At 45.3% G+C, this 23,061-nt stretch overlaps 1 protein-coding gene across 5 annotated transcripts in view; it reads right to left on the bottom strand.

The window, feature by feature from the left end:
• Window positions 1-23,061, bottom strand: part of TMEM241 (transmembrane protein 241) — a 146,906-nt gene that overhangs the window by 11,739 nt on the left and 112,106 nt on the right. For 4 of the 5 annotated variants that reach the window (XM_033178136.1, XM_033178138.1, XM_033178139.1 and 1 more), the window contains one exon: window positions 3,193-3,257. The exons of the other annotated variant lie outside the window; for it this stretch is intronic. In XM_033178136.1, coding sequence (XP_033034027.1) covers window positions 3,193-3,257 — 65 coding nt within the window. The remainder of the gene's footprint in view (window positions 1-3,192; window positions 3,258-23,061) is intronic. 5 annotated transcript variants of the gene reach the window in all.

Raw genomic sequence — 23,061 nt, 5'->3', positions numbered from 1 at the left:
AAAGGACAGAAGACCAGTGAGCAGCAACAACAAATGTGAATTTCTCTACATAATGTGCAGCATCCAGGATTGAGGCCAGGCTATCCCTGGTCATGGGGAAGGAAACAAAACGTTGTCACCAGCCCAAGGAATAGACTATTTATGTGTGATGTGTGTGAGGGCTGCTCGGTGTGGTTTCATTCCAGAAACACTGTTGTGGCTGGGCCCCCAGATCTAACACCTCCTACAGTGAACAGAGTCCACCTCCATTGGGTTACACATCCATGGCCAAATGTAGCACTGTTCTCACCCTTCAACCAAACCGTGGTGATGTCTGGCAAGAGGAGTTTGAGGGAGTGAAGGATGAGCGACTTTCGCTTTTTACTTGACATATTTCTGTATTGTTTTAAATGTCTTATAAATAGCATGCATTACTCTATTGTTTAAAAATGCATACATATATATTCCCCAAATTAAAGCATGTATATTCATCAGCAATGAGCTGTTTTAACCGTTTAAACTCTCCATTACCTCCTCCCTCACCTTCACCTTCCCTGCAGACCACAACCCAAACCCTTGGTAACAATCACCTACTGGTTTGAATATTAGTAATCAGAATAGGTAGCATTCTTAACTCTCCAATGGGCAGGTCTTATGCAGGAAGTTCAGGGGTGAAACCCACCTGATCGCTTCATTCTTGTCCTCATGTGGTCATAACCAACTGTCCCTTGAATGAGAGGCGCATGGTCCTAATAAGTTCAGGAGGCCTGTTTCCTGTCTCAGATGGAGAGCTCCGAGGCCTGAGTGGAGGGCGAGCCCGGGGCACTGGTCACAGCTGGGTCCTCTCTGACAGTAGTACTTTCTCTGCGCATCCCTGTGTTACTCATGGCCCAAACCTCCCTTGTGAGTCACGGGCTCTGAGGGCTATGGGGCAGGGCAGTGTGGCCTTTTCCAGGAGGTGTGTCGTGAAGCTACCATCACAACGGCCACACCTATCTCCTGGGATTCTGAGTCCCCGCTGTGTCTCCCCACGGCCATGCACCTGCCTCAGTCATCCTTCTGAAGAGCCTGCATGTCCCCATCTGCCCTGCTCAGTCATCCTTCTGAAAAGCCTCACTGTCCCGGTCTGCCCTGCTGAACACCACCCCACACCCAGCTGTCTCCTGCATACCCCCAGGGTCCTGCGCACTGCTTCTGGGAGGGAGGCAGACTCTAATGGGCAGAAAGGAATGAATCTGGTCACAACAGTCAGAACTGTCAGGGAGGAAATTAGCAAGGCGACAGGAAAAAGCCAGCAGGGCTTGCACAGGGTGTGGCCAGGGAAGCCTCTCCGAAGTCACCTCGATTTGAAGACCTGGGGGATGAGCAGTGGTGGCCAACTGAAAGCAGGGAGGAAGGTATCCGGGACGAAGTGACAGATCCAGAAGCCCTGAGGAGACACATGCCTGCCGTGGCCAAGGCACAGAAAGGCTCTCCCCTCCCCGGACCTCCAGGCTGATTTGGCAAACGACCTATTCCTGTATCTCCGCTCTGTGGTCCAACAGGCACCTCAGCCTTCATATATTCAAACCAATGCCCGATATACCTCCACCACCACTTTGCCAAACCTTGCTCTTCACACGACATTCTCGATCACAGTGAAAGGCAACCTCATTCTTTCAATTGCTCGGACCCCAAACCTAGAAGTCATCCTAGACTCTTCTCTCTCAAATCCTAGTGCCTCAGGTATCCTACCACATCTCCCCACCTCCACTGCTATCAGCCAGTTCTCAGCCATCACCATCATCTTGCACCTAGATCATGGCCAGAGCCCCTGGTCTTCTTGCTTCCTCCCCACCCCTTGGCACTGCTGTCCCCCAACATCCCCATGGCTCACTCCCTCACTTTCTTCTGGTCTCTGCTCAGATATCTTAGTGAGGTGTGCTGTCTTTATGCAAATGAGTAGTGCATTCTAAACAGGATCATTTGGAGCTTGTCTGAGAGAAAGTTAATGGAAAAATCAAAGAAATAGAAAGACACAGCACATGCTCTCTCTCTCTCTCTCTCTCTCTCTCTCTCTCTGTGTGTGTGTGTGTGTGTGTGTATACAGTTGCCCCTCAGTACCCACACGGGATCTGTTCCAGGACTTCCATGGATTGTCAAGTCTCTTATATAAAATGGTGTTGTGTTTGCCTACAATTCATGGACATCCTCCTGTACACTTTAAATCATCTCTAGATTACTTATAATACCTAATACAATGTAAATGCTATGTAAATAGTTGTTATACTGTACTGTTTAGGAAATAATGACAAGAAAAAAAGTCTGTACATGTTCAGTACAGATGCAACCACTGCTGTCCTAAACGACATTGTTGACCCACAGTTGGTTGAATCTGAGGATCTGGAACCTGTTCATGCAAAGGGCTGACTGTGGTGTGTGTGTGTGTATACAGTTGCCCCTCAGTACCCACACGGGATCTGTTCCAGGACTTCCATGGATTGTCAAGTCTCTTATAAAATGGTGTTGTGTTTGCCTACAATTCATGGACATCCTCCTGTACACTTTAAATCATCTCTAGATTACTTATAATACCTAATACAATGTAAATGCTATGTAAATAGTTGTTATACTGTACTGTTTAGGAAATAATGACAAGAAAAAAAGTCTGTACATGTTCAGTACAGATGCAACCACTGCTGTCCTAAACGACATTGTTGACCCACAGTTGGTTGAATCTGAGGATCTGGAACCTGTTCATGCAAAGGGCTGACTGTGTGTGTGTGTGTGTGTGTGTGTGTGTGTGTAGAGTGGTTTACTAAACATTACATATTGTTATACATATTATATTATACATATTATGCATATACATACATATATATACACACACACATAGTGGTTGACCAGCAGCGGCTCTTCTGGGGTGGATGAGTGAGGGCGACGTTCTGTTTCTTGCTCCGGATGCTGGTTATGGTATATAGAATGGTTGGTTTGTACAAATCCATCAGGTAGTATATTTATGATATATGCATTCTTCTGAATTTGCATTTACAGGTTAATAAAAGGTTTTTTTTTTTTTTTTAAATAAACCTTCACTAATAATGAGATTTACATTTGGATGGAGATAAATAGCCAACGCACACTCCCTTTCGGCAACATTTGAGAGCAAAATGTAGTATCCTGATGAAACTCAGTGACTAATTGGCACTTTATCTCTCTATGCAAAAGACTTACCACCCCGTGGTTGCACTGGTCAGGATCGCCTCGAACAGCAATACTGATAAGCCAGCTGTGATTATCTGTAGAAATAATTTCAACAAAAGGTCATTACACCAGCAGGGCTCTGGTAAACTCCAATGTCATTTTTTTCACAAGCTTAGTTCATTTGAGTTCGGATTCCTGCCATCAGGTCCTTCTTTCCACTTCGCATGTCCCCTTCCCCCACACGCTTGCTAGTCAGCCCCCTGTACTTAGCGGCGCCTCTGAGCCAAGCATTTGGTGTAGAAAAGGCTAAGTCTTAGTCTGTTTTGGAGGTGAGAATGTTCAAAGAAGCATTTAACTTCCAAATTCTTCAAAAGGGAGGCGCACAGCCAAGGCCGCCCTCATCTCTCTCCAGGGAAGGGGTATATTAGGAAAACTCATTTCCATTTTGTCTCAGCAAAGCAGAAATCATCTCCAAGGTCAGATGTGCTCATTAACCTGTTCTCAGATCCTCCAGATAAAAACTTATCTGTCACCCAGCCTTTGTCCAATGCACTGTCTCTCTGTCCTCTCCTAATGCTCCCATCTTTCTGATCCATGACACACATTCTAAGAAACCAGGTGCATCCTGGGGAAAGGAGTGATTAAATCATTAATTAATTATTTGTAAATATCTAGAAGCCAGAGGAGAGGGAAGAGGTTACCGCCACATCTCTCAACGCTGGAAATTCCAGAAAAGTATCTCAGGAATGGCAGCCACAGGACTCAGACCTCAGAAGTGCCTCGAACCCCTCAGCACCAAGAGTGTGTGTGAACCAGTGGCCCAGCTCTGTCCACACTTGGAATGTCTACTTAAGGAAGGATGTTTCTGGCTTCCAGTCTTCTGCATCCTGCAGGTCAAAACAGCTTCCATGGGGAAGGTAAGCTTAAGAATCTGCTTTCTTGCAGTGAGAGGTGGGATGTAGGCCTCGCTGGGAGAGGTTCAGTTGAGCTGCAGGTCCTCAGAAATGTCAGCTACCATCTCCCTCAGGGGGATTTCATGTGCTGTCTTGGAGCCCTCTTTGGGTTTCCAAGCTGGGAGTAAGGCAGCAGACGAACCTCATGGTCACTTGTTTACCATCTCAGAAAGAAGTCTGGAACTACAAATCCAGGACCCTCATATAGGATATAAACGTGGTGAGATTTTGGAACTTTTCCTTTTTTTTTTTTGAGACAGAGTCTCACTCTGTCTCCCAGGCTGGAGTGCAGTGGCCAGATCTCAGCTCACTGCAAGCTCTGCCTCCCGGGTTTACGCCATTCTCCTGCCTCAGCCTCCCGAGTAGCTGGGACTACGGGCACCCGCAACCTCGCCCGACTAGTTTTTCGTATTTTTTAGTAGAGATGGAGTTTCACTGTATTAGCCAGAATAGTCTCGATCTCCTGACCTCGTGATCCGCCCGTCTCGGCCTCCCAAAGTGCTGGGATTACAGGCGTGAGCCACCGCACCCGGCCGGAACTTTTTGTAGTTAAGTCATTTGGTATCACTTTCTGCTTTGCTTTACTGATTTGTAGCAAAAACCTTGACTATAAAAAAAGACCTGGGTATTGTCTTGAGGGGCAATAAAGACGTAGAAGTCTAGCCAGAGAGACAATTCCAAGAATACAAACAACAGGGAAAGAGATTTCTCTAAGCGGAGACTAATGGTGGCTTTTTCTTCAAGATCATATTGAATGACAACTTTTGAGTTGATGTGCATGATGAATTGATGAATGTCCCTCTTTTCTTTTCCTTTTTTTTTTTAGACTGGAGTGCAGTGGCGCGATCTCAGCTCACTGTAGCCTCGACCTCTCAGGACTCAAGCACTCCTCCCAGCACAGCCTCCTGAGTAGCTGGGACTACAGGCATACACTGCCACACCCAGCTAATTTTTAATATTTTTTGTAGAGACGTCTCACTTTGTTGCCCAGGCTGGTCTTGAACTCCTGGGCTCAAGCAATCCCACCCGCCTTGGCCTCCCAAAGTGCTGGAATTATAGGTGTGAGCCACAGCGCCTGGCCCTTCTTTTTTCTTCTTTTTTTTTTAACATTTAATTTAGGACTTCTGCATCTATGGTCATAAATGAAGTGGGCTAAAATGTTATTACCTCTCAATGCAATTTGTCTGGTCTTGGAAACAATGTTGTACTAACCACATAAGTGAGTTCATCAGCTTCTCTGCTTCTCCTGCAACAGTTATAGATGATCTTGACTCTGAAAGTTAGCCCTGACTTGAAGGCCCCTGGACCTAGATCTCCTAGCTAGGGTGATCTTTAACGGCTATTAACCTAATCAAGTCTTCTCTTTCTCATTGTTGCATATTTTCCATTTTCACTTTTCCCAAAAATGCATTTCATCCAGGTCTCCCGATTCATTAACATTTAGCTGTCTGGAGAAATACTTTACATTGTTTGTGTCTGTTTGATTACCTTCCTTTTTATTCTTTTTTGTTGTTCTTGTTATGTTTCTCTTCATTCCCGCCACCCCCTTCATTAGTCTCGACTAAAGTTAACTATGTTGTTAGTCATTCTTTCCTTTTGCAGCTTCTTAGACACGGCCTGGGATGGTGCCAATGGAGATGTATTCTTGGACTTGCTGAGAAAGGCTCCGTCCCACTGGTGGATGTTGGCTGTGCTGGCAGCTCAGCATAATGGAACACTTCGCTTGATTTACAAGTTGGGACCCAGCTTGTCTTTTCTATGTCCTCACCATTGTCTTTATCTTCCTTGCCTGTTTTTACCAGCTGTTCAAGGCCTTCTTTGATTGGCTTCTTCTCTCCTTGTTCTCTGATTGCCTATCTCAGATGACTTTCAGTCCAGCTGGTAAAAAAGGACAACTGCCCTGTGGCCCAACACACCCACAGCCTGGGCTTTGTGCCTTTGCTCCTCTGTGAGCCTCTTGAGCTTAGGAGGAATCCTGTCTGCTGTGAGATAGACAGCTGTTCTGCTCATTCCTCTGAACTGCACCTTTTGCCAAAAAAAACACATCTTAAACATTTTAAACCAGCCCTTACTTGAAAAGAAGGTTGGTTTAGCAGCCACGCCGGTGCCTTCGCCATCTGCCACTTCCTGGAAATGTTTGTATAGTCTCCTGCCTTCTCCTGAGCCACCTTTTCAAAATTCTCAAGTTTTGTCACTCAAGGAGCAAGTGTGCTGCTGCCTGAGACCCTTTATCTTATTTCTGTAGAGAATGTAGACTGAAGTTGTTTGCACCTGTGGGGTGCAACTGTGGGGTCAGACGGGCCCATTTTTAATCTATTTGGTACAAATTCTTGCTTTCTTTTACTTCCATCACAAGCCCAATGGTCAGCTCTCTTTTTGGAGGCATTCTCTCTCTCTCTCATTCTCTCTGCCCTCTCTTTCTCTCACACACACACACACTCTCTCTCCCATACACACACATACACACGTGTACACACACACACACACACACACATGAATGATCACCAAAGTTCTACTATTTCATAAAAGTCAGTTCATAAGAAAGGACAGCTGGAAAAGGTGGCTCACGCCTGTAATCCCAGCACTTTGGGAGGCCAAGACGGGTGGATCACCTGAGGTCAGGAGTTTGAGACCAGCCTGGCCATCATGGTAAAACCCCATCTCTACTAAAAAAATACAAAAAACTAGTCGGGTTTGGTGGCGGATGCCTGTAATCCCAGCCACTTGGGAGTCCAAGGCACGAGAATCGCTTGAACCTGGGAGGAGGAGCTTGCAGTGAGCCGAGATCGCACCACCATACTCCAGCCTGGGCAACAGAGCGAGACTTTGTCTCAAAAAAAAAAAAAAAAAAAAAAAGGGCCGGGCATGGTGGCTCAAGCCTGTAATCCCAGCACTTTGGGAGGCCGAGATGGGCAGATCACGAGGTCAGGAGATTGAGACCATCCTGGCTAACATGGTGAAACCCCGTCTCTACTAAAAAATACAAAAAAAAAAAAACTAGCCGGGCGAGGTGGCAGGCGCCTGTAGTCCCAGCTACTCGGGAGGCTGAGGCAGGAGAATGGCATAAACCCGGGAGGTGGAGCTTGCGGTGAGCTGACATCCGGCCACGGCACTCCAGCCCGGGCGACAGAGCGAGACTCCGTCTCAAAAAAAAAAAAAAAAGGGCAAGGAGCAGCCAACAACTCTGCTCAGAGAGGTAGACACTAGGCACTGGCGGCCTGACTCCCCAGTGGAGGACTTGCCCCCATGCTCTGCCCTCACTGTGGTTACGGTTCAAATGCACGTCTCAGCAGAGTGACAGATTTCTGCACATCAGGAGCCTGTGGAGCTACTCAAGAACACTCAAAAGTGAGACTGTTAAATCTGCTCGTGCCGAGTCCACTCCATTCGTAACTGCATTGAGGAGGAAACAGAAGCCAGGAGAGGCGTAGTGTGCCAAGTCTGGGTACAGGATGTCCCACGTGTAGTCACCCAGGGCACAGCCCAAGAGGCGAAGGGACTCCCTTAACTCACATGGGGAGACAGTGACAAAGAGATGGTGTGTGACTGCTCCAGGGACCCAGGGAGTTCATGGCAGTGAGGAACAGGACCAAGGCCTTGACTCCTAGATCAATTTTCTCCAACAGTCAAAAACTCAAGGGCCCACGCAAGCTCTATACAGCTTTTATTTTATTTTATTTTATTTTATTTTATTTATTTTTTTTTTTTGAGGCGGAGTCTCGCTCTGTCTCCCGGACTGGAGTGCAGTGGCCGGATCTCAGCTCACTGCAAGCTCCGCCTCCCGGGTTTACGCCATTCTCCTGCCTCAGCCTCCCGAGTAGCTGGGACTACAGGCGCCCGCCACCTCGCCCAGCTAGTTTTTGTATTTTTAGTAGAGACGGGGTTTCACCGTGTTAGCCAGGATGGTCTCGATCTCCTGACCTCGTGATCCGCCCGTCTCGGCCTCCCAAAGTGCTGGGATTACAGGCTTGAGCCACCGCGCCCGGCCCTATACAGCTTTTAAAAAGAAGAACCCAGTGGAAGCAGGGCCTCTAGCAGATATGTGCACACCCACATTCATAGCAGCACCACTCACAACAGCCAAAGCTGGAGGCAAACCAGTTGTCCATGGAGGGACAGACAGAGAAGCAAAATGTGGGGCATACCTATGATGGAATATTATTCGGTCTTAAAGAGGAAGGCAACTCTGATTAATGCTACCCATGGAAGACATTATGCTAAGTGAAATACACCAGACACAGAAGGACAAATACAGTATCATTTCACTTATATGAGTTACTTGGAATTGTCAAACTCATAGAGACAGAAAGTAGAATGATGGTTGTCAGGGCCTAGGAGGAGCAAGGAATTGGGATTAGTGTTTAATGGATACAGAGTTTCAGCTTAGGAAGAAAAATTTGTGGAAATGGATGGTGGTGATGGTTGTACAATGGTATGAATTTAATCAATGCCAGTGAACTGTCCAGTTATAAATGGTCAATGTCCAGTTACAAAATGGTAAATCTTTTTTTTTTTTTTTTTTGAGACGGAGTCTCGCTCTGTCACCCAGGCTGGAGTGCAGTGGCACAATCTCAGCTCACTGCAAGCTCCGCCTCCTGGGTTCACGCCATTCTCCTGCCTCAGCCTCCAGAGTAGCTGGGACTACAGGCGCCCGCCACCTCGCCCGGCTAGTTTTTTCTATTTTTTTAGTAGAGACGGGGTTTCACCGTGTTAGCCAGGATGGTCTCGATCTCCTGACCTCGTGATCCGCCCGTCTCGGCCTCCCAAAGTGCTGGGATTACAGGCTTGAGCCACCGCGCCCGGCCAACAAAATGGTAAATCTTATGTTTATTTTAGCGTACACACAAAATCCATTTCTTTTTCTCTGCTTAAATTCTTTTTTTTGAGATGGAGTCTCACTCTGTCCCCCAGGCTGGAGTGCAGTGGCGCGATCTCAGCTCACTGCAAGCTCCACCTCCTAAAGCTCACGCCATTCGCCTGCCTCAGCCTCCCGAGTAGCTGGGAGTACAGGCGCCTCCCACCCCTTACCCCTTTGCTTTTTTTTTTTTTTTTTTTTTTTTTTGAGACGGAGGCTCGCTCTGTCGCCCAGGCTGGAGTGCAGTGACCGGATCTCAGCTCCCACACCCAGCTAATTTTTTTTTGTATTTTTAGTAGAGACAGGGTTTCACCATGTTAGCCAGGATGGTCTCGATCTCCTGACCTCATGATCTGGCCTCCCAAAGTGCTGGGATTACAGGCATGAACCATCACGCCTGGCCTTAAATTCTTAATTCTTACCCCTTTCCCCAGCTTTGTTTTTTTTTTTTTAAACAAAATATTTTTAAGAGTTGGGGCCTTGCTATGTTGCCCAGGCTAGAGTACAGTAGCTATTCACAGGTGAGAACAAGGCTGCAGCCTTGAACTCCAGCTCAAATGATCCTCACACCTCAGCCTCCTGAGTAGCTGGGACCACATGCACCATGACACCTGATATCTTCCTCCTACTTAGCCTGACTAAAGCCCCTAGGCCTCAGGCAAGAGTCCTCCAAAAGGATGATGTGTTCTCTCCACAGCACTTGGTTTCTACCTGCTTGATGCCCCCACTACTGTCCTGTTCATCAGTGATCTCTTTACAAGCCTATCTCCCCTCTCTGGACTGTGAACTCTTCAGGTCAAAGACTTGGAAGCCATCACAGGACCAAACTCAGTGCCGCAGAGCCTGGCTCAGTCACGTTCGACAAAGGCTGGAAAGAACCTGAGCCTCCGATCCTCTCTGGAGGGCACATGAACATGCAACAGGCTTAGTACTGGCTTCCTTTTTGCTCACTTGGAAAGTCAGCTCTGAGGAAGAGGCTCCTCATGTGCTTGGAAGCTCAAAATTTGCTCTTAGACATATGTGGGAACATGCAGTTTCAGCACAGAAACAAAATATTTTACCATTAAGCCCCAAATAAGCATTTAAAAGCAAAGGGGTGGCCAGGCACGGTGGCTCAAGCCTGTAATCCCAGCACTTTGGGAGGCCGAGACGGGCAGATCACGAGGTCAGGAGATCGAGACCATCTTGGCTAACACGGTGAAAACCCCGTCTCTACTAAAAATACAAAAAACTAGCCGGGCGAGGCGGCGGGCGCCTGTAGTCCCAGCTACTCGGGAGGCTGAGGCAGGAGAACGGCGTGAACCCTGGAGGCGGAGCTTGCAGTGAGCTGAGATCCGGTCACTGCACTCCAGCCTGGGCGACAGAGCGAGCCTCCGTCTCAAAAAAAAAAAAAAAAAAAAAAAGCAAAGGGGTAAAATAGGGAAAAGAAAAAACAAAAAAAGGAGCCCTATGTGACTCTGGAGCACTTGGAGGCTTACAAAGGAATGCACTGGTATGAGAGTGTGATGAGAAGCATAACTTTAATTCCTAACTTCCAGCTCCTGGGTGACAAGGTCACCCAGGATGATCAGCAATTCTACCAAGAACACACAGGTGTGAAATCTACCCAGCCTTCACTTCCTGCCTAGTCCTCGAAGAGCAGCATTGCCACCTCCCCCATCGTTTACTAAGCACTAGTTGTGGGAATGCATTGCTTTTCCCATTTGTACCAGGGGCTTCCTAAGTGATCCCCCTGGTGCTGGGACCTAGGGCACAGTGCCCCCAGGTATTAGCACTGAAGATGGAGCCACAGAAGCAGCCTCTTCCTTCCCCTCCTCTCTCACTGCACCCCAACCACCCAAGGCCACATAGTCCACTGAGTGGGACCTTGCTTTGGTCCTAACTCTCAAGCCATACCAGGTTCCCTCTTCATGTTCCACGCTTGACTCTGATCTCCAACCCAGGGAAGGGAGCTTTCTAGGCTGCCTGGCTCTGGCCGGACCTTGGCCTTATGACTAGAACCTTGATTGACGTCCCAGAGAACTAGGACTAATAATTCAGAAGGACTCTCCACTCAGTACTGACCGTCGCCTGGATTTCCAACCCTGTGTCCAACCTGCCAGGTTTAGAGCTTAACTGTTAAGCCCCAGCGGACACTACACACAGCCCCCACCAGCTGCACCTCCAGCGCTCCAGAGCCAGCCTCCACATGAATAGCCTCTTAGGCTTGGACACACCTCGGAGTGAGAGTCTCCCAAATTCTAGCCATCCTTGCCTTCCTCTTCAGAGATACGCGCAAAAGGCCTCATGCTCCAAGGCTTTAGGTGTCATGTCACTTGATCCACAGTTAATCAGTGGATTGGTCTCCTGTTGCATCAAGCAATCCTTTCCTCTGAGTAACAGAAATCGATCCCAGTGCATCTCATTGTGTGGTCATGGGATAAAACCAAGCTCCCAGTATTCCAGGGCTGAGAGTCAGGTCCCAGATGTTAACAAGCCTACTGCAGTGTGCTTACCCTGGGGGGCTACTAAGTGCTCTGACATCACCTTCAATGCGATAATATTCCCCAAAGCACAAGAGTCTTTCTCACACATTACATTTTGTCCTCCAAAAATGTCAGTAAAAGCATAAACATTTTTGAAAAGCCCTCTTGAAATGACTAAAATCTGCCCATGAAAAAACTTTCAAGTTACTCTTGGAACTAGCCATTCAAGAAGACCTAAGAAATAGTCATCACCTGTACTATCAATTGGTGTACTCGCTTATAAAAAGCATTTTAAAACACAGATTTTTCCCAAAGAAGAAAGAGTCTTGTCGTCTGAGGAATGTCTCCTTCTCACACGCAGACCTGAATAACAAACACCAGGACCTGCCACAGGCAGGGGGGTGCCAACAACAGCAGAACTCAATACGATGTGTCAGCCGCAGGGCTTTGAACTTCCTGGCTTTGTCAACGGCTGTCACAACCTCTGTGTTATTTAAACAGATTTTGGTATTTAAAGCAGATCAGGTTTGTTTTTCAAACATTCATTTCAATCCTAAGAGAAATTTTCCATTTAAGGGAAAAATGGTGGTGGTGGTGGTGGTGGGGGTGCTGTAAGTAGGAACCTGCCAGATAATCAGGTATTTGGGAGACAATCAGATATTTAGGTTTATTGTTTTATTGGTTTTTAAATGCATATGACTCTTAAGAAAAAAGTGATGCATACAAGGCTCTCCCTTGCCTACTTCTTCAGCCCAGTTGCAGCCATGTACCTCCCTTTTAAAGGGGTTGCAATTTTTCAGTTTCCTACCATCATCTTGCTTTTGCTCAGCAAGTTCTCTCTGCCTGGAAACATTTCATAGGTCCACTGACATAATTCCGACTCACCGTTCAAAAATCCATCTTGATAAAAGTTTTACTGAACCTGGCCCCCATCCACACACCCAACTGGATCGAGCACTTCCTCTCAAGGCTCCCACAATCCCTTGCCATTGCATATGCCAAACCCTATTTCAATATGTGATCTTCTCCCAATCAGGGCATGTGCTATTCAGCTTTGAGCGTTCAGGGGCTAGCAATAGAGACGTGCATGTGATAAGGGCCTGATAACAGTTTCTGCACCAGATAATCAGAGCTGCTAATATAACCTTTAAGGTCACAGTACTGTTTTGTTTGGTTGTTTAATCCTTGTTCATATATTTGGGAAAACTGGAACCAAGGACTTGAGAACCACTGGAACATTCTCTCTACCCCTTATCCTTCACCAGTTTCCTCCATAGAGTTAGAAAGAGCTTCACAGAGAGGATCTAAGACTGTATCTCTCTGGATTCTAGTCCTAAAATGCCAGGGAAGATTCTAATTGGCTTCAACTGACTGTGGCCTGGGAGGCAGAGTCATATAAGAATAGGCAGGTCACTCAGGAACTTCATGGTTGGAAGAAGGAAGGAACATTTTATTGGAGGAAGGTAAGGGAAGTGCTGGCAGGCAGAACAACAGGTAGCTTTCTTCTACCTGCCATGCAAAAATGTGGTCACAGACAAGCAGCATCAGCAACACCTGGGAGCTTGCACGAAATGCAGAATATCAGGTTCCACCCCTGACCTACTTAACAGCATCTGCACTGGCACCAATGCCCAGGTGATATGCATACACATTAAAATGTGAGAGTTCTGTTCTATACCCTTCAACTCCAGCCACAAGGCTCCAGAATGACTTTCTCCAGCTGCTGTGCAAACACGCTGCACTCTACCTCTCCAGGGATGGGCGGGACTCCAGTTCTCCCACAGGCCACCGAGTTGGAGGTGTATTTCAGACAGTCTAGGAGTCTGTCTGTGTTGCAGACTCACATGTGGATGTTACCTACCTGGTCTTCCTTCCAGGTTAAAGAGTAAAAATCTCATATAAAATTTATCATCTGAGAGTAGGCTCTTTTTCTCCTAGAACCCACAGAACTATTCCAAGTCCACTAGATAGAAATCACAGCCTATACTCATAACTCTATTTGGCATTAAAAAATTTTCAATTAACCCTTATTACCCATTTTACGATTTATTACCACACTCAGTGTAATTATTAACAAGGGACAACTCATGCTAAACTCCAGGCATGGCTATTAACAGTATTTAATATTGCCTCATCAAAATATATGAACCATTAATGTTGCCAGATATCAGACCAACATTTATTATAAGCACAATGGGATTGAGAACATAGATGAGGAACAAAAAGAGATTAGGTTCATGTGAAGGAAGGATAAATTTTAAACCTAGAGAAATCTTAGGTGACTTTTAACAAACTCCTGTACCTTATAGAAGCATCCACAAAAGAATGAAACTAGAAAACTGTGACATGACTTATCTAGTTCATGGAAGACAGGGGAAGAAAGTCACCAAAATGTGATGAGGGCATAAAATGTCCCAGACACCAGACTCTGCTGTATCACAGAGAAAATCTCACGTGATCCTCACAACATCCCTGCACAGGAGGCTGCTTGGCCCCATTTCTACGGATGAAGAAACTGAAGCTCACAGAGGATAAATACCTTGTTCAAAGCATACAGTTTAAACAAAGGAAGATTTGGGACCAAAACCCAGGTCTCCTGAGTCCTGTGGCAATCTCCTTTCTAACTCCAAGCTAACCCTCAACAGTGGCTTTGCTTCATCCTGGCTCAGTAGTTCTCAGCCTCTCAGCCCTGATGGCACATTTAAAATCCTGTGAGAAGTTACACACACACACACACGCACACACACACACACATACACCACTAATATCCTGTTCCATGTCAACCAAATAAAAATTTCTTGAACTGAAGCCCAGGATTTAGCATTTTTTAAAAAGACTCCCTTGTAATTCTCATAGGAAGATAGGATTGAATCCCTGATTATTGCTATGTTACTAGTTTGAGTAAAAGTACCCACAAAATTGCCAAACATCACAGAACCACTTCATAGCATCAATGAAATAGGCCAGACCCTGTAAACAAGGCATCGTCATCACTATCCCGCTCATCCCATCATCACTGCAGGTATCATGTGCTGCACCATTTTACATTCCTACCAGCAGTGTGTGAGGATTCCAATTTTTTTGTGCAAATATGGAATATTTAAGCTGTTATTGATATATACTGTGCATACAGAAATACATGCAAAAAGCACTCACGTAAACCTTAATAAATGATTACAGAGTGAATACATGTAGGCAACCAAGGAAGAGCATCAGTGTCACTTGTGTCCCCATACAACTACTATTTTTCTCCCTCCCCTCCAAAGATCTGAAGATCTACCATTGTAGATTAGATAGACTTTGTCTGTTTATATGTTTCTTTTTTTTTTTTTTTTTTCAGACAGAGTCTTGCTCTGTCACCCAGGCTGGAGTGCAGTGGCTGATGTCTGCTCGCTGCAACCTCCGCCTCCAGGTTTCAAGCGATTCTCCTGCCTCAGCCTCCTGAGTAGCTGGGATTACAGGCGTGCACCTCCACACCCAGGTTATTTTTGTATTTTTAGTAGAGACGGGGTTTCACCATGTTGGCCAGGCTGATCCCGAGCTCCTGACCTCAAGTGACCCACCTTCCTTGGCCTCTCAAAGTGCTGGGATTACAGGCGTGAGCCACCACACCTGACGGTATGTGTTTCATTATAGAAAATTTTAAATGTGTACAAAGAAGGTTCCAATTTCTTCACATCCTGGTTATCTTTCTTTTTAATTCTAGCCATCCTAGCGGGTGTGAAGGGATACCTCATTGCAGTTTTGGTTTGTATTTCTCTGATGACTAATGACACTGAGCATCTTTTTCATGGGCTTATTGGCCAGTTGTTCATTCTTCTTCGGAGAACTGTCTAGATCCCCTGCCCACTTTAAAAATTGCGGGTTCTAAAAATGATTGAGGTATAAGAGTTCTTTATAGGTTGTAGATATGAGTCCCATATCAAATACATGATTTGTTTGTGGGCTGTCTTTTCACTTTCTTGGTGGTATCCTTTGCAGCTCAACAGTTCTTAATTTTGATGAAGTCTACTTTATCTCTTTTTTCTTTTGTTGCTTATACTTTTGGTATGTGCCATGGTCCTATTTTATGTAGCAAGGAATTCTAAGTCACTATTTCACCTGACATCTTAATTAACACTATACATGTATCATATAGATATATCACGGTTTTCTTTTCACAGAGCCATTCATTTATTCTATCTTCAAACACCTATATTTTACTTTACAACATGATCTATCCAAATTATGTACTACTGCCCTTGATTTATAATGAGCTTCCAATGTGATGTTAGGAAAAAGTCAATATCATGCTATGTGATATAAAACCATCTATGTGATATGATATGTGATTCAGTAAAAATGTGAGGATTAGATCCAATAAGCATGTATTAGTACATTTAATAAAGGAGTCTAGAAACTTTATGTAGTAATTCTTCAAATTCTTCATAGTAATTTTTTTTTTTGAGACAGAGTCTTGCTCTGTCACCCAGGCTGGAGTACTGTAGCACGGTCTTGGCTCACTGCAACCTCTGCCTCCCAGGTTCAAGTAATTCTCCTGCCTTAGCCTCCCAAGTAGCTGGGATCACAAGTGCATGCCACCATGTCTGGCTAATTTTTGTATTTTTAGTAGAGACAGGGTTTCATCATGTTGGCCAGGCTGGTCTCGAACTCCTGACTTCAAGTGATCTACCCACCTTGGCCTCCCAAAGTGCTGGGATTACAGGTGTGAGGCACTGCACCCAGCCTTCATAGTAATTTTGAAGAGGTTGGTGACCAGTTATTTAGAGTCAGAAGGGAATGCAGGGTTGAGATGACCTAATCGCTCCCTTTACTTTATTTCCTTCCTTCCTTCCTTCCTTCCTTCTTCCTTCCTTCTTTCTCTTTCTCTTTCTTTCTTTCAAGATGGAGTCTCTCTCTGTTGCCCATGCTGGAGTGCAATCGTGCGATTTTGGCTCACTGCAAGCTCTGCCTCCTGGGTTCAAGCGATTCTCCTGCCTCAGCCTCCTGAGTAGCTGGGATTACAGGTGCCTGCCACCACACCAAACTAATTTTTTTTTTTTTGAAATGGAGTTTTCACTCTTGTTGCCCAGGCTGGTGTGCCATAGTGCGATCTTGGCTCACTGCAACCTCTGCCTCCTGGGTTCAATTCTCCTACCTCAGCCTCCTGAGTAGCTGGGATTACAGGCATGCACCACCACGCCTGGCTAATTTTTTGTATTTTCTGTAGAGACGGGGTTTCACCATGTTGCCCAGGCTGGTCTCAAACTCCTGACCTCAGACAATCTGCCTGCCTCAGCCTCCCAAAGTGCTGGGATTACCGGCACGAGCCACCACGCCCGATCTACTTCAGCACTGTAAAGATGTCATTTCTGCAGCCAAGAGCCAGATGCATAAAATAAAATAAAGACATCGTTTCATTATCTGTGAGCACTCACTGCTTCAGGTAAAAAGTCAGCCGTTGGCTTTGTGGTTGCTTCTTCTATTTAAGGTCATGTCCTTTTTCTCTAGTTGATTTTAAGATTTTTAAATTTATTGTTGATTTTCAAAGAAAAATTTGATAGTTTGAGTAGGATACACTGAAGTATTTTTTTTTTTCTTTTTTTTTTTTTTTTGAGGCAGAGTCTCGCTCTGTCGCCGAGACTGGAGTGCAGTGGCCAGATCTCAGCTCACTGCAAGCTCCGCCTCCCGGGTTCACACCATTCTCCTGCCTCAGCCTCCCGAGTAGCTGGGACTACAGGTGCCGCCATCTCGCCCGGCTAGTTTTTGTATTTTTAGTAGAGACGGGGTTTCACCGTGTTAGCCAGGATGGTCTCGATCTCCTGACCTCGTGATCCACCCGTCTCGGCCTCCCAAAGTGCTGGGATTACAGGCTTGAGCCACCGCTCCCGGCCTCTTTTTGTATTTTATATGTGGGGTTTGGTGAGCTTCTTGAATCCATGGGTTGATGGCAGTCAACAGATTTGGAAAATTCTCAGCCAGCATCTCTTCAAATATTGCTTCTGCCCAATCTCTCTCCTGTTCTCCTAGAACACCAATTCTACACATACTAGATCTTATGGACATTCCCTCGCGTCTGTCCTGCTCTTTCCGTCCTTTTTTCCTCTTTGTGCTTCACTTCGAGTATTTTCTACTGACCTTGAGTTCACCAATCTTGCTACATTGTGACCAGTGGGCTCTTACACCCATCAGAGAAATTATTAATTTCAGATGTATCTTTCAGTTCTATAATAACTATCTGATTAAAAAAAAAAAGATTCTAATCTTGCACTGAATTGTCTTTATTTTATCCATCTTTTCCTCTATTTTCTTTAACATATTATCCAGTCATTTTTAAGTTATTGCTAACATCATCTGTAGTTCTGTTCCTATCATTTTTCCCCACTTGGTTATCAGTTATGTCTTCCTGCCTATTTATATGCCTGTGTCTTTGATGACATGCTGGACACTGTGTGTAAAAGAACTGCAGAAGCTCCAGAGGATAGCTTTTACCAGAAAGCATTTCCCTTTCCCTCTAATAGGGTGATGAGGTCAATCCAACCAGGGATTTAGTGACTCAGGAATAGGCTGCAGCTCTAGTGACTTAGTCCACCTCTATTTTATCTAGTCCCTGAGTTGTAAGCCCGCCCAGACCTGTGTTTAAGAGCTTGGTGGATCTCTGTCTCCTCATCCATAAAGGTCTGCCTTTCAGAGGTTTTTACCTTAGCTTTTTGGCCTCTCATCCATGCAGGTTCAACACGTGGCAACTGTCTTTAGGGGAAGACTTGTGCTCTTGCTGCAGTCTCCTTCTTCTAGCGGGACTTTGTCTCCTAAATGCCCCTAGGCGATAAGAGTTTTCACACCTGCAGCCTCCTGCACCACCCCAGAACTCAGCAAATGCCTCATGGGAAAAACTAGACTTCCTCTGGGGCTATTCTAGTTTCCAGTCCATCAAACCAGTTCAATATGACTGCCTCAACTCTGCTAGTTTCTCCTTCCCTAATATTTCCTCTCTTTGGACCAAGCCAGATCCTTAGCTCACACCCAGAATCAACAACTATCCTCCTCCTTCCCTGCCCTTACCATGAGGAAATCAGCTTCGTGACTCAGCATACCTAGCAAGGGTTCTTCCCTCTGGAAATGTGCTTAACAGCTCTCCAGTTTTCGTAAAAATACGATTTTTGCGATTTATTTATTTTTCCCCTAGTTGTTTTGGTTGACATACTGGCCTGTCACAAGGTACAACAGTCTACTCTAAAGTAGGTTTCCCTTTTTTATATATTTGCAAAAACAGACCCAGAGAGATAGACTAAGCTACTGGATTTCAAACCAGGCTCAGCCAACCACTATTTCCTGAGAGCCACTGGATACCATCATGACACAAAGTGGGGAGTCTTTTTTTTTTTTTTGAGACAGGGTCTTGCTTTGTCGCCCAGGCTGGAGTACAGTGGTGCAATCATGGCTCACTGCAGCCTCAGCCTCCCAGGTTCAACTGATTCTCCATCTCAGCCTCCTGAGTAGCTGGGACTACTGGCATGCACCACCACACCCGGCTAAATTTTGTATATTTTGTAGAGATGGGGTTTCACCATATTGGCCAGGCTGGCCTCGAACTCCTGGGCTCAAACGATCCATCCGCCATGGCCTCCCAAAGTGCTGGGATTACAGGTGTGAGCTACCACACCTGGCTGGCCTTTTCATTTGTCCTGAACAACTTCCCATTTGTCAACAATTTTATTAACATGACAATTTTAATTAGCTTAAAAAAAAATCATAGTCTAGGTTTTTGTATACCCTAGCCTGGGGCAACAGAACTTTATCAAGGCCACAGTCTTTTTCCCTTTGGATACAGGGTTTCAGATAAAGTGTAATTGATGGTAACGACTATGGCAGGCTGGAGGCGAGAGGAATAGTCAGCTCCCTCTCCTCACGATTCCTTCTCTGCCCACGGAGGAGGGAACTCTTCTGCCTTCACTTGTATCATTTCATTATCTTCCAAGTTCATTCTAAGGGGAATAATTGTTTATCTGATTGTACATTTTACACTAGTCAGTGAGACTCTAATGCTTTAAAGGCAGGAACCCAGACTCCACATAGTCTCTTCTCTTGAATCTATGCAATAACATTCTGTTGACTCTCCATCTCCACCTGTTGTGGTTTAGGGAGAGGATGGAAAGGAAGCCATACCTTGCATGGGGTGCAGAAAGTCTCTGCTTCCCAGCCAGGGTTGAGTGTTTTTGGTTTAACTCAACGTTTTTCCCACATACTATTCCTTGTCCATATGTTCTCTTGGTTTTTATCCCGAGAAGGGAGGTGGAGTGGGTAGTAGAATTCAAGCACCAAAACTCTGAACTCTTTAACAAAGGCATAACTTCAGAAACATGTGGGCCTTCTGAACTTGCAATCTTCCTGGCACAGTTATGCTAAAGGTGCTATCTCTTGCCTGGGTTGGATGTCCGACTTTTCTCTGGTGCTTACATTTCTCAGAAGGCCATATTCATAGCATGTCTACTGAAGTGGTGTTTCACAGAACCTTTGAAGGACTTCTTCCTCTGTCTTTCTCTTTGGGCATTCCACTTCAGCTTGTCCTAAAATACTTGATTGTGTTGTTTCTTTATTTGCCATTATAATTTTCTTTAAATAGATGGGCTATAAATTTGCCAAGTATTTTTTCTTTTCCAAGTAGTAATAAAAGGCAAAGTAATGTCAACATACTTAGAACACTCAATTGTAGAAGACAAATGGAGAGTTTGAGACTTTCCTAATTTTCCTTCAGACTCAAATCAGTGACAACCTGGTATGGAGTCTCTTAATTTCCCATTCTAGTACTTTTCACTTCTTGGTTTCATTTAACTTAGTAAACGTACTCTTCTACTGTCAGACATACTTTTAGAATGATGGATTTGTGCCAGTTATTTTTTAAACTTTTGTCCTGCTAGCTAGAAAGTTCTACTAGTCTACCAAGTTAAGCAGAACTCTGTGCTTGTGGAAAGGAAGGGCATGTGGGTAAGATGTTTTTATTTTCTAAGTTGTTTTGATTTACTCAAAGCACAGATCTAATCTCTGCAGACTATTTTTAGATATTACATGAATTTAAGCTCAAAGGAGCATTCAATAAAAGCACCATAATTATGCTTGCTCAAGGCTGTGAGGATTTGTTCATCTCCTTTTGGTATAACAATAACTTCAATTCACACTACTGTTATGTTTAGCAATAATGGAGGTGAAAGAATAGGTCTGCCAAAAGAGAAATATCCAGACCCCAGTCCCCAACACTTCCTTGCAACATTCAAAGGTAGGAGATGTGGTGCCCATTAGGTCAAACCCTGTGCCTGCTTTTCACCTGCCTCCTTCCTTTATTGAGCCCAACACTTCCTGAAGAGCATTGGCTGGAAGAAGTGAGCCCTCTACGTGACATCAAAGACTGGACCCTGGCTCCAGGTCTGGTCACACTCAGTTTTACAAGACCAGAGAGTGAGAACTTATTAGGAACATACAAAACTTGCACAATACGTTTACACAAACCATGAAAAGCTTCCAGTTCTTGCCACACAACCTACTTGCCATGGACTGAATTGTCCATAATTCATATGTTGAAGTCCAACCCCTAATGTGATAGTATTTGGAGGTGGTGCCTTTGGGAGATGATTTAGTTTAGATGAGGTCATGAATGTAGAGCCCCACCATGAGATGCATGCCCTTATTTAAAGAGACCAGAGGCCAGGCGTGGTGGCTTACGACTATAATCCCAGTACTCTGGGAGGCCAAAGTGGGTGAGGTCAGGAGTTCGAGACCAGCCTGGCCAACATGGTGAATCACCGTCTTTACTAAACTACAAAAATTAGCCAGGCATGGTTGTGCAGCCTGTAGTTGTAGTCCCAGCTACTCAGGAGGCTGAAGCAGGAGAATCACTTGAACCCAGGAGGCGGAGGTTACAGTGAGCCGAGATTGCGCCACAGCACTCCAGCCTGGGCGAGGGAGTGAGACTCTGCCTCAAAAAAAAAAAAAAAAGAAGAAACCAGAAAAAAAATAAATAAAAAGAGACCAGAGCTTGCTGTCCTCCCAGCTCCCCCAGGTGCACACAGAAGAGTTCATGTGAGTGCACAGGGAGAAGGCAGCCATCTGAAACCCCAGGAGGGAGCTCTCGCACGACACCCACCCTGCTGGCACCTTGCTCCTGGCTTACTCTTGGACATCACAGCCTCCAGAACTGTGAGAAGGTAAATTTCTACTGTGTAAGCCACCCAGTCTGTGATATTTTGTCATGGCAATCGAGCTAAGACACCTTCCCTTGCTCTTTTGGAGAGTTTAAAAAGTGAAAGTTTGTTTAAAAAGGCTGAATGCTTCAGGAGATGCTTTCATTGAATTAGAAGTGAAAAAGGAAAAGGACTTTGGGCTTTTGCTGGGATGAAGTTGAGGCAAAATTACGTTCACTGAGCACCACACAGGACACTAGAGAAGCGACATGAAAGGCGAGATCTGCCCTCGCAACACCCCATGCTGGGTTAGCTAAAGCAAAGAATGTCAGTGTTATCATAGGGTAAGTGCTAAGACAGGGGCAGACTCTGAATGTTATGGGAACAAACCCCACATAGGGCTGAGTCCTGTGCTAAGCCTGAAGGGCATTCAGGAATTACCAGGGAGGGAAGAGTGGGAAGGGCACTCTAAGAAAGGGGAACAGCATGAACGAGCCCAGCACACTCTACGCCACTGAGTGTGAACTGGAATGCCAAAGTGTGTGGTAGGTTAAAGGCCACTGCTAAAGCCAAAGGAAAACTGAAGAGAGTAAAAAAAAATCAATAGTTTAAAACCCCTTTTTCCTAGCAACGTATCTTAAAAGTCCTATGGAGAATCCTATTCATTTAAAGAAGAGGGGCAGCTGGTCCCAGGAAGATTAAGCATGCAGTTTCATTAGCAGACCAGGGGCATGTATGGATGACAAGAGAGCCCCTCCCAGCCCTGTGTGTGTGTATCTGAGAGAGCAGCAAGCCAGCAGGGAGAGTCCTGGGTGCTCCCTGGCTGGGTCACAAACTCGCTGACTAACCTCAGGCAGACCCATCCCCCTCTCCGGATTTCAGGCTCCTCTCTAAAATAAAGGAATCATCTAGAAAGTATTTATCAGGGACTGAATTTTGTTCTTTCCCTTATTATCTTTTTTTGAAAGGGTAGGGGACTTTATTCATTTCCTAACTTGTTCCACTGAGAATTTTCAATAGATCAATTCAGACACAAAATATCAATCAGAAGTAGGTAAGAAACATGAAGGAAAGGCGAAACCAAGGAGAGGAAGGCAGAGGGAGGCCAGGACAAAATCCACGCCAGGGTGGCCGCTGCGCACGAGAGGGGCTCAGAGTGTGGGGGCATGATTCCCGGCAGCCAAAGCGAAGAAGGTGTGTGATCAGTCGCACACTGAGTGTCGCTAAGATTCTGGCAAATCAATGCTTGGGAGAAGCCATTCAATGTTAATCACTCTTCTAAGTTTAAAATGAGAATGTTGTTATAGACATTCAAGCATATGTTCCAAAGAAAGCAGAGAGTCTTTAACTTAATAAATCTGTCAGCTGCCACATCAAGGCCCAATGTAAAGACCCAGAGTAAAGAAATGTGTTATCTTGTCCCCTCCAATGTATAAAGTACCCCTCTTCATGAAAGCTAAATATAAAGAAAT

This window comes from Trachypithecus francoisi, unplaced genomic scaffold, assembly GCF_009764315.1.
Source record: "Trachypithecus francoisi isolate TF-2019V2 unplaced genomic scaffold, Tfra_2.0 Lachesis_group19, whole genome shotgun sequence".
Taxonomy (NCBI): domain Eukaryota; kingdom Metazoa; phylum Chordata; class Mammalia; order Primates; family Cercopithecidae; genus Trachypithecus; species Trachypithecus francoisi.
Note: the sequence above shows the minus strand (reverse complement) of the source record. Positions and strands in the feature narration are given on the sequence as shown.